Here is a 12,064-nt window from a genome sequence, read left to right on the forward strand (position 1 = left end):
ATAGAAGCTGTTTTTCAGTCTCTCGGTCCCTGCTTTGATGCACCTGTACTGACCTCGCCTTCTGGATGATAGCGGGGTGAACAGGCAGTGGCTTGGGTGGTTGTTGTCCTTGATGATCTTTATGGCCTTCCTGTGACATCGGGTGGTGATCTTTATGGCCTTCCTGTGACATCGGGTGGTGTAGGTGTCCTGGAGGGCAGGTAGTTTGCCCCCGGTGATGCGTTCTGCAGACCTCACTACCCTCTGGAGAGCCTTACGGTTGTGGGCGGAGCAGTTGCCGTACCAGGCGGTGATACAGCCCGACAGGATGCTCTCGATTGTGCATCTGTAGAAGTTTGTGAGTGCTTTTGGTGACAAGCCGAATTTCTTCAGCCTCCTGAGGTTGAAGAGGCGCTGCTGCGCCTTCTTCACAACGCTGTCTGTGTGGGTGGACCAATTCAGTTTGTCCGTGATGTGTACACCGAGGAACTTAAAACTTTCCACCTTCTCCACTACTGACCCGTCGATGTGGATAGGGGGGTGCTCCCTCTGCTGTTTCCTGAAGTCCACAATCATCTCCTTTGTTTTGTTGACGTTGAGTGTGAGGTTATTTTCCTGACACCACACTCCGAGGGCCCTCACCTCCTCCCTGTAGCCTGTCTTTTTACTGTTTTATTTCTTTACTTACCTATTGTTCACCTAATACCTTTTTTGCACTATTGGTTAGAGCCTGTAAGTAAGCATTTCACTGTAAGGTCTACCTACACCTGTTGGTATTCGGTGCACGTGACAAACTTTGATTTTATTTCACAAGGGAATTTAATTTGAAATTCTTATTCAATTCTTGAATTGGAATTAGACAGTTGAATTGATTTGTAAAAATATGAATATTTGTAAATGAATTGAATTCGAATTCAATATTATAAAAAATTTACTCCACGGTTTGTTTCCACTTGTACGTCTATATTTCCAGTATAGCAAAGCTGTTTGAAGCGTGACATGATCAGCCTGAAAGCCTAAGGGAATTATATTGGAACTAGTGGAATTATTGGGGATCATATTGAATTGGGAATGTCATTTATGGAATTGAGAGGAATTTGAATTAAATGGAATTTATAGCGAGAGGTAATTTAATTAGATTAGAATTTGTGGAATTGATCCCAACCCTGATGGATATAAAGGGTTTAGCTATGAACCAACAATTTCCCCTCCCTCCCCTTGTCAGGTACATCAAGGTGCTGGAGACGCTGAGGCAGCTGAGGCTCAAGCAGTCTAACGAGGTGAGAGAGTGCCAGGTGGAGCTGAAGTTCCTGAAGCTGAACAAGGAGAAAGCCCTCGAGATCAGGGAGCTGCTTGCCAGCAAGGAGACCCAGATGGCCTCCTCCAAAGATGCCGTACAGAAGATAGAGGGCCAGATCGAACCCCTGGAGGTGTGACCTCATTCCATAGAGAATTAGTTCTAGACAAGATGATTGGTTTACATCTGCTTATGTTAGTGTTTTATAGTGTTATTTAGAAGCCAATTTAGATGCTAAACAAATTGTTTTTGTCCTGTCTAAAAAATTGCCTACTTAGAGTAACTCAATTTAAATGTAGGCATGCAATGGAAAAAGTCTAGATTTATACCGCTTATTATGCATTTCTACCTGGTTTATTTCAGAACCGACTGGTTGACATTGATGAGAATCTGGGAAAAGTGATGAAGCTCGACAACGACATCAAGGCTTTAGACAGCCGGAAGAAGCAGATGGAGGAAGACAACCAGGAACTGGAGGAGAAAATGGAGCAGGTGTGAGACGCATTTCACCAGAACATAGTGTAGAGCACTATTCCATTCTCATCAATGGAGAACACCTTTATAAGTGTGTTTGTGAGCCCAACACCTGCTAACAAAGAACCAATAGTCCATTCTGAGAAGAGCTTAATTAGCATATAGGAAATGCACTATAATCTCAGCGCTATTAGATAACGAATTGGACTCTGCAGCTTTACATTTACAGATGACAAGTCAGTACAGTACAGATCTTTATTCAGACAATATCTTGTAACATTTTGGAACTATCTCACTTTCATGCATCCATCTTTCCTTCATCCTTAATGGTTGTGTCCCTGTCATGTCCAAGACCTGTTCCAATCCATCTGTGTGGCCTGTGTAACTAAAGCTCTGTTGTGTGGCTGCGTGGCCGAACTCAGGTGTTCCAGGGCTCAGATGAGCAGCTGCAGGAGATGTACCAAAATCACCAGAGGACAGTGAAGGAGAAGGAGAGGAGGTTCACAGAGTGCCAGAGGGAGATGGAACGAGCCGGGAGAGAGTGCCAGAGACTCAACCGCCTCCAGTCCGACCTTCTAGTTGAACAAGGTGTGACATTGGAGTGACTACACTATATAACCATGAAGAGTTCTATGTTGGGTGCATATAAGTCATGTTATATTTCAGTTTCAGTGTTTATTTGCTTTATCGATGCGCTAGACCAGGGGTCTCCAACCTTTGCTTGTATGTGAGCTATTTAAAAAAAGAAAAAAATACTTATTGTGAGCTTTCAAATCGGCACATTCTTCTTTTCTTTACCCTGCAACTGCAATATTACAATTATTCATAGAGAAACAACAAAAATGGAAGGTGGAAGAGTCCATTTCAATGCTTAAAGAGAAATTCCACCCTAAAATGCATCATACCAGCTGTATTTTGAAAGGTATACATCTTGAGAACTTGATTTCTGACATGCAAAACATTTTTAATATGACACGATTTTTGGGGGAAGTCTACCACCCACAAGATGGAAAGGAAGACCCAGAGTTACCTATGCTGCAGAGGATACGTTTGTTAGAGTTAACTTCACCTCAGATTGCAGCCCAAATAAATGCTTCACAGAGTTCAAGAAACAGATACATCTCAACATCAACTGTTCAGAGGAGACTGCGTGAATCGAATGCATGGTTGAATTGCTGCAAAGAAACCACTACTAAAGGACACCAATAAGAAGAGACTTGCTTTGGCCAAGAAACAGGGGCAGTGGAAATCTATCCTTTGGTCTGGGGTCCAAATTGGAGACTTTTGGTTCCAACCGCCGTGTCTTTGTGAGATGCAGAGTAGGTGAACGGATCTCCGCTTGTGTAGTTCCCACTGTGAACCATGGAGGATGAAGTGTTATGGTGTGTGGATGGTGACACTAGCAATGATTTATTTAGAATTCAAAGCACACTTAATCAGCATGGCTACCGCAGCATTCTGCAGCGATACGGCATCCCATCTGGTTTGTGCTTAGTGGGACTATCATTTGTTATTCAACAGGACAATGACCCAAAACACACCTCCAGGCTGTGTAAGTGCTATTTGACAAAGAAGGAGAGTGCTGCATCAGATGACCTGGCCTCCACGATCACCCGACCTCAACCCAATTGAGATGGTTTAGGATGAGTTGGACCGCAGAGTGAAGGAAAAGCAGCCAACAAGTTCTCAGCATATGTGGGAACTGTTGAAAAGCATTCCTCATGAAAAACGCCAAGTGTGTAAAGCTGTTAAGGCAAAGGGTGGCTGCTTTGAAGCGCAAATATATTTGGATTTGTTTAACACATTTGGTTACTACATGATTTCACATGTGTTATTTCATAGTTTTAGTGTGTGTGTGTGAGAGAGGCGCGAGCACCAAACAGGCAGACAGATGGGCAATATTGCTGGAAATTAATTGGCAGATATTGATACATGGTGGCTAACCAGGGGTAGAATAATGTCCATGTGGCTTTGATTGGATAGTACATTTTACATTACATTTAGTAATTTAGCAGACGCTCTTATCCAGAGCACCTTACAGTTGTGAGAGCGTACATTTCATACTGGTCCCCCTTGGGAATCGAACCCACAACCCTGGTGTTGCAAGCGCCATGCTCTACCAAGTGAGCCACACGGGACTGCAGTTGCCAGAAGCTTTGTTTATCACAGTTTGCATGCAACACATGAAAAAATGCATGTACCTGTTGGAGACCCCTGCACTAAACCAGGTTTTCCCAAACTCTGATCTGGGGCCTCTCCTGGGTTTATGTTTTTGCCCTCGCACTACACAGCTTTTTCGAATAACCGACTCATCAAGCTTTGGTTATTTGAATCAGCTGTGCAGTGCTAGTGCAAAAACCAAAATGTGCAGCCAGGGGGGCCCCCCAAGACCCGAGTTTGGGAAACCCTGCACGAGACGGATGTGTATTGGTTGGTCTACACACGCAACCAATAAACCTAACAGATCATGTTGAATATCATTAGTGGTGCTACTCTGATATTGATCATGTTGTGTTTCTCTCCTCCGTTAAGGTCGTCTCCAGCTGGAGGCTGATCGCCATGCCCAGAACATGAAGGCTCGTGACTCCCAGGTGAGAGTCCTGGCAGCCTATCTGGAGATGGAAGGCTACGACCGGTCCCCCTTCAATGACAGACAGCTGCAGAGCTTCAACCGCCAGGTCAAAGAGAGACTCGACCAGGAGACTGAGGCCGCCAACCAGGTCATGGTAAGAGAAAGTCCCGTCCACACAAAGTTTGGAAAGATGCAGCTTTGTTCCATTGATCATGTTTTAACGGTCAGGAAACGGGACCCTAAACTGACTCCTGGTCCTATTCATGTTGTGTAACTTTGTTCTTCCAAGCCATTCATCTGTATTCCAAACTGTGTTCCAGAGGGATATACAAGAGAAGGAGGCCATGAAGCAGCAGAGCATCGATGAGATACGAGACAAAAAGACTGGTCTGGAGAGGACCATGGAGCTGAAGAAAGACCTGCAGGTTAAGAAGCAGCAGGAGCTGAGGAACGTCAAGTCTGACCTGCATAGACTGGAGGGCTCCTCCTCCCGGCTGCAGGAACTGGAGACCGAGCTCACCAAAGCGGTAGGCGCACAACACATTGTCTGCGATTTTATCTGTGAATGTGTTGTTTATCCCGGAGTGTTCACTAGATGTGGTTTACGCCTGGGTTTAAATGAGTGTCCCCGTAGATTTTTTTCTTAGACAACCGAAGGAACATCCAGAGCTGCAAACAACTACATGTTATAGTAGTAAATAGTAGTAGTTGGGGAAACTGAAGTGCATGATATTCCTGTGTGTATATCTGTGGCGTCTCTCTGCAGGAGCGTGAGCTGGAGAGCGCGGTGCAGAGCTCCAATGTGGATGGGCTGAAGGCCGAGGTGCTGGAGCTCCAGAAGGACAAAACTGAGCTGGACATCACACAGCGCCGGCTGGACCGTGAAATGGAGACCCTTAACACACACACCACCACACGCACACAGATGGACATGCTCAAGAAGGATAAGGTAGTGTCAGCTCAGAACAAGAATTAAAGATACCGGCATATGCTAAATGACATTGACAATCTTTTAAGCTGTATAATCTACACAATTGAGATGTGAGAAATGTGGTGAGCCCTGTGCAGGTCTGCATTGTTGATTTTAACTATATATATATATATATTCAGTATAAACACAACTACCTGAGTATACAAGATGTACGCTTCGTTGTTTAATTTGTGGCCCAAATTTGACCCATGACAAGGAACAAGAGGTCACTCTCAACCTGGCCAATGGTAACATGAGCCTGTGGGACTCTCTTCTTCCCTCAGACAGATAAAGAAGATCAGGTGAGGAAGATCAAGTCAAGGCACAATGAGGATCTGGTGTCCCTGCTGGGTCACTTCCCTAAGAAGAGGGAGCTGGAGGACTGGATCCATGCCAAGTCCAAAGAGATCAACTCCACCAGGGAGAAACTGGCCAAGCTCAAGTGAGTGCTTCTGTCAAACACGGCCAAATGAATACAGCATCTGCTCTGTGTTCGTGTTGTTACAGTAAGAAGTTGCTGAGGTCTATGTGATTCTGTGCTGGCAGTAAGGAGCTGGCGTCGGGGGAGCAGAATAAGAGCCACATCACAGCAGAGATCAGGAGGAAGGAGCAGCAGCTGGCCAGCTATGAGGAGAAGATGTTCAACGTGTGTGGCAGTCAGGACTTCCAGCAGGACTTGGGCAAGCTGCAGGACGAGCTGGAGAAGACCTCCAAGCAGAGAGGTAACTAACAGGCCCACGAGTTGGATATGAGGTTTCATTTATACCAGGGGTATTGTAGCTTTTTGTGATTAAATGTATCCCCGTACTGTGAGGTGTTTGTTGCCGGCCATGGATATATATACACAGTACCAGTCAAAAGTTTGTGTACACCTACTCATTCAAAGATTTTTCTTTGTTTTCTATTTTCTACATTGTAGAATAATAGTGAAGACATCAAAACTATGAAATAAAACATGGAATCATGTAGTAACCAAGAAAGTTAAACAAATCAAAATATATTTTATTTTAGTAGCCACCTTTTGCCTTGATGACAGATTTGCACACTCTTGGCATTCTCTCAACCAGCTTCATGAGGAATGCTTTTCCAACAGTTTTGAAGGAGTTCCCACATATGCTGTGCACTTATTGGCTGCTTTTCCTTTACTCCGCGATCCAACTCATCCCAAACCATCACAATTGGGTTGAGGTCGGGGGATTGTGGAGGCCAGGTCATCTGATGCAGCACTCCATCACTCTCCTTGGTCAAATAGTGCTTACACAGCCTGGAGGTGTATTTTGGGTCATTGTCCTGTTGAATAACAATTGATAGTTCCACTAAGCGCAAACCAGATGGGATGGCATATCGCTGCAGAATGCTGTGGTAGTCATGCTGGTTAAGTGTGCCTTGAATTCTAAATAAATCACTGACAGCGTCACAAGCAAAGCACCCCCACGCCACCACACCACCTCCTCCATGCTTCACGGTGGGAACCACACAAGGAGATCATCTGTTCACCTACTCTGCGTCTGAAAAACACAGCGTTTGGAACCAAAAATCTCCAATTTGTACTCATCAGACGAAAAGACAGATTTGCATCGGTCTGATGTCCATTGCTCATGTTTCTTGGCCAAAGCAAGTCTCTTCTTATTATTGGTGTCCTTTAGTAGTGGTTTCTTTGCAGTAATTTGACCATGAAGAATTGATTCACGCAGTCTCCTCTGAACAGTTGATATTGAGATGTCTGTTACTTGAACTCTGTGACGCATTTATTTGGGCTGCAATGTGAGGTGTAGTGAACTCTAACTTATCCTCTGCAGCAGAGGTAACTCGATCTTCTTTTCCTGTGGTGGTCCTCATGAGTCAGTTTCATCATAGTGCTTGATGGTTTTTGAGACTACACTTGAAGAGACTCTCAGAGTTCCTCAAATTTTCCACATTGACTGACCTTCATGTCTTAAAGTAATGGACTGTCATTTCTCTTTGCTTTTTGAGCTGTTCTTGCCATAATAGGGACTTGATCTTTTACCAAAGAAGGCTATCTTCTGTATACCACCCCTACCTTGTCACAACACAACTGATTGGCTCAAATGAAGGAAAGAAATTCCACAATTTAACTTTTAACAAGGCACATCTGTTAATTGAAATGCATTACAGGTGCACCTCATGAAGCTGGTTGAGAGAATGCCAAGAGTGCAAAGCTGTAATCAAGGCAAAGAGTGGCTACTTTGAAGAATCTCAAATGTTAAATCAAAATATATTTTATAATTTTTTGGGGTTACTACATGGTTCCATTTGTTATTTCCTAGTTTTGAGGTCTTCACTATTATTCTACAATGTAGAAAATAGTTTATTTTTAAATAAGAAAAACCCTGGAATGAGTAGGTGTGTTCAAACTTTTGCCTGGTACTGTATATTTTCTGATCTGTTTTAAATAATGTCAGATATTATGAACCATGTCTGTGTGTGTGTGTGCGCTCAGCCATGCTGGCGGGAGCCACAGCCGTGTACACTCAGTTCATCAGTCAGCTGACAGAGGAGGGCGAGCCCTGTTGCCCCGTGTGCCAGCGCATCTTCCCCTCGGAGGCTGAGCTCCAGGACGTCATCAACGACATGCAGTCCAAGCTGCGCCTGGTCCCTGACAAGCTGAAGAACACCGAGCAGGACCTGAAGAGGAAGGAGAGGAGGAAGGACGACATGATGGCTCTCAAACCTGTCAGGTTAGAATGAATCGGGGAGTACTAGCTGCTTGTGCATTTTCATTGTAGACGATAGGCTTTTGGATTAGGTTGCAATTCTTCCACTAGATGGTAGTGGATGCCCGTACAATGCAGAGGCACACATCTTGATCAGGCAGCTGCTGCACATAACCTGTGAGAGAGGATCATGTTCTGGTACTTCATAATAGATGGATGTGAAGGTAAAAAACATATGTCATTTTGTATGGCTTGCTGCTGTTTGACTGGGCCAGAAAAAATATCACTCAAAACTGTTGTAAATGTCCCATTATCTTAACCCTTTCTCCACCTAAGCCATATGCTACTCTTGTCTCAGTTGATCCACATGTGTAGCTGACCCAGGCCCTGTTCTGTGCTGTGGTAACCACCAGGCAGTCTATTGCTGAGCTGCAGGAGAAGGAGCTTCCTGAGCTGAGGAACCGGCTGCAGAACGTGAACCGGGACATTGAGAGGCTGAAGGGGGATGTGGAGGAGCAGGAGACCCTGCTGTCCACTCTGATGTCAGAGGAGGACACAGCCAAGGCCTGCCTGCAGGACATCTCCCTCATGGACAGATACCAGGTCAGACCACATAACGATTAACATAACACGGCCTGTGTGGTCTTCATTCTTAATGTGAAAGTCACCATATAGAGATGTCAATGTTTTTCTCTGTTTCTTTTAGGGATGGGCTAGGTTATTCGAATATCCAAACGGTCGTAGTATTCGATTTCTTGCGAGTATTCTTTAAAAGAAAAAAAAAAAATGATATGCAGTGCATTCGGAAAGTATTCAGAAGCCTTTACTTTTTCCACATTTTGTTACGTTACATCCTTATTCTATAATGGAATAAATACAAAAATGTTTTGTCAAAGCGAAACGTTTTTTTTTGTATAAAAAAAAATAGAGATACCTTGTTTTTGTTTTTCCAGACCCTTTGCTATGAGACTCGAAATTGAACTCAGGCGCATCCTGTTTCTATTGATCATACTTGAGATGTTTCTACAACTTGATTGGAGTCCACTGGTGGTAAATTCAATTGATTTGGACATGATTTGTAAAGGCACACACCTGCCTATATAAGGTCACACAGTTGTCAGAGCAAAAAACCAAGCCATGAGGTTGAAGGAATTGTCCGTAGAGCTCCGAGACAGGATTGTGTTGAGGCACTGATCTGGGGAAGGGTACCAAAACATTTCTGCAGCATTGAAGGTCCCCAAGAACACAGTGGCCTACATCTTTCTTAAATGGAAAATGTTTGGAACCACCAAGACTCTTCCTAGAGCTGGCCGCCCGGCCAAACTGAGCAATCAGGGGAGAAGGGCCTTGGTCAGGGAGGTGACCAAGAACCTGATGGTCACTCTGACAGAGCTCCAGAGTTCCTCTGTGGAGATGGGAAAACCTTCCAGAAGGACAACCATCTCTGCCGCACTCCACTGATCAGGCCTTTATGGTAGAATGGCCAGACAGAAGCCACTCCTCAGTAAAAGACACATGACAGGCCGCTTGGAGTTTGCACCTAAAGGACTCTCAGACCATGAGAAACAAGATTCTCTCGTCAGATGAAACCAAGATTGAACTCTTTGGCCTGAAAGCCAAGTGTCATGTCTGGAGGAAACCTGGCACCATCCCTACAGTGAAGCATGGTGGCAGCATCATGCTGTGTGGATGGATCGAGGGAAAGATGAACGGAGCAAAGTACAGAGAGCTATTGATGAAAACCTGGTCAGGACCTCAGACTGGGGTGAAGGTTCACCTTCCAACAGGACAACGACCCTAAGCACACAGCCAAGACAACACAGGAGTGGCTTCAGGACAATTCTCTGAATGTCCTTGAGTGGCCCAGCCAGAGTCCGTACTTGAACCCGATCGAACATCTCTGGAGAGACCTGAAAATAGCTGTGCAGCTAGGCTCCCCATCCATCCTGACTGAGCTTGAGAGGTCTGCAGAGAAGAATGGGAAAAACTCCCCAAATACAGGTGTGCCAAGATTGTAGCGTCATACCAAAGAAGACTCGAGGATGTAATTGCTGTCAAAGGTGCTTCAACAACAGTACTGAGTAAAGGGTCTGAATGCTTATGTAAATGGAATATGGTAATAGGTGGTCAGTTTGAGTGTGTCAAGAACTGCAACGCTGCTGGGTTTTTCCACACAATTGTCCCGTGTGTATCAGTAATGGTCCACCACCCAGTCATCTTGACACAACTGTGGGCCGCCAACCCTGTGTTAGGCTTTCGACACATAGTCCATGCCCCGACAAATTGAGGCTGTTCAGAGGTTCATAGGGGGTGCAACTCAATATTAGGATATATTATTTTTGTACACTTAGTGTATACATTGCCTAATTTTCAGTTTGACAACAAAGCAAATTATATAAGAATTTTAGTTTTAAAAAATTGTGCTTATAAAATCCACTAACTGACCAACGTTGGTTAAATTATTTGGAATTCCATTTATGATTTTTTTTTTTTTTTTTGTGAGCCCAACGTGCTGTTTCTTTACAGAGAAATCAAATAATTCACGAGATTAATCAACTCAAGAACTATGTGAGACTCTGGGCTGAAAGGAGTTGTAGTTTTTATTAAGCAAATATTCAACCTAGTTCAGAGCAGAAATGTGGTAATTGACTGCAATGCCGGAATCTGTTACGCCTGTTTTTTCCGGCTTAGTTGGAGATAGTTCATGAAAGTATGCCTTATCATCTTTGATGAACTAGGAAAAGGATTTCGTTAGACAGCTCTGCAGCTAGCCTAGTGAAATAGAATGACTAAAGACAGAACAGTGTGGGAAGTAGAGGGACGTTATCTGGCTGCTACTGCTTGAGCATAGATGAGATGATGACTTAATAAGTAATATACAAAATTTAAGAGAAAAAAAATTCATAGTAATTTCCTATTTTTCTATTGATGTCTACCCATGTGGGCCTGACAGAGACGAAGGAATATTTTCAATGTTTTGGCAACTGAATGTAGGGCTGGGTGATATGGCCAAAATATGATATCACAGTATTTCAAGGGGTCTCTCTATTCTGATTGGTTGACATTTATTTGAAAGGTATAAAACAAAATTCTGCCTTCATCAATTTCTGCATTTCCTGCACTCATTTGAGATCATTTCCACACTGCCTCGTAGGGCTGAACTATATGGGGAAAGAATCTAGGCCTTATTTTTAACCGAATGTTGCAATTGCCATTTAGATCTAAACACTTGGGTGAACTGTTGGAATTATGGAAAAATAATGATTATTCTAATTCTATAGTTAGAAGATAACAGTGGTCCGGCCTCTCAAGTGGCGCAGGGGACTAAGGCACTGTATCGCAGTGCTAGAGGCGTCACTACAGACCCGGATTTGATCCCAGGCGGTGTCGCAGCCTGCCACGACCGGGAGACCCATTAGGATGCGCACAATTGGACCAGCGTCGTCCGGGTTAGGGTAGGGTTTGCCCGGCCAGGATGTCCTTGTCCCATCGCACTCTAGCAACTCCTTGTGGCGGGCCAGGCGCATGCACGCTGACTTCGGTCAGGAGGTGTACGGTGTTTCCTCCGACATATTGGTGCGGCCGGCTTCCGGGTTAAGCGAGCAGTGTGTCAAGAAGCAGTGCGGCTTGGCAGGGTTGTGTTTTGGAGGACGCATGGCTCTCGACCTTCGCCTCTCCCGAATCCGTACAGGAGTTGCAGTGATGGAACAAGACTTTAACTACCAATTGGATACCACGAAATTGGGGAGAAAGGGGCAACAACAAAAAAATATATATCACAGTGGGCACTTTGAATACAGTGTTTGACATTACAACGAATGAAAATGCCAGGGAGAATTTGTTGTGACAGGGTAGGAACCAAAGTGTTGGTCAGAGTTTCCTAGGGGATCCTATAATCTTTGGCTATGTAAAAAAATTAAAAATAATCTTAGCTACTTCATGTAGCTAACATATTCAGGCTTCGACTGGCTTCCAGGGCTCCCGAGTGGCGCAGCGGTCTAAGGCACTGGATCTCAGTGCAAGAGGCATCACCACAGTCCCTGGTTCGAATCCAGGCTGAATCACATCCGGCCATGATTGGGAGTCCCATAGGGCGG

General features: G+C 44.5%; 1 protein-coding gene across 2 annotated transcripts in view; it reads left to right on the forward strand.

Annotated features, from left to right (window-relative positions):
- Positions 1 to 12,064, forward strand: part of rad50 (RAD50 homolog, double strand break repair protein) — a 42,385-nt gene that overhangs the window by 11,962 nt on the left and 18,359 nt on the right. For both annotated transcript variants that reach the window (XM_071414678.1, XM_071414687.1), the window contains exons 6-15: positions 1,205 to 1,409; positions 1,640 to 1,768; positions 2,173 to 2,338; positions 4,283 to 4,476; positions 4,643 to 4,849; positions 5,089 to 5,271; positions 5,577 to 5,734; positions 5,839 to 6,014; positions 7,754 to 7,991; positions 8,381 to 8,570. In XM_071414678.1, coding sequence (XP_071270779.1) covers positions 1,205 to 1,409; positions 1,640 to 1,768; positions 2,173 to 2,338; positions 4,283 to 4,476; positions 4,643 to 4,849; positions 5,089 to 5,271; positions 5,577 to 5,734; positions 5,839 to 6,014; positions 7,754 to 7,991; positions 8,381 to 8,570 — 1,846 coding nt within the window. The remainder of the gene's footprint in view (positions 1 to 1,204; positions 1,410 to 1,639; positions 1,769 to 2,172; positions 2,339 to 4,282; positions 4,477 to 4,642; positions 4,850 to 5,088; positions 5,272 to 5,576; positions 5,735 to 5,838; positions 6,015 to 7,753; positions 7,992 to 8,380; positions 8,571 to 12,064) is intronic.

Source organism: Salvelinus alpinus, chromosome 1 (genome assembly GCF_045679555.1).
Source record: "Salvelinus alpinus chromosome 1, SLU_Salpinus.1, whole genome shotgun sequence".
Taxonomy (NCBI): Eukaryota; Metazoa; Chordata; class Actinopteri; order Salmoniformes; family Salmonidae; genus Salvelinus; species Salvelinus alpinus.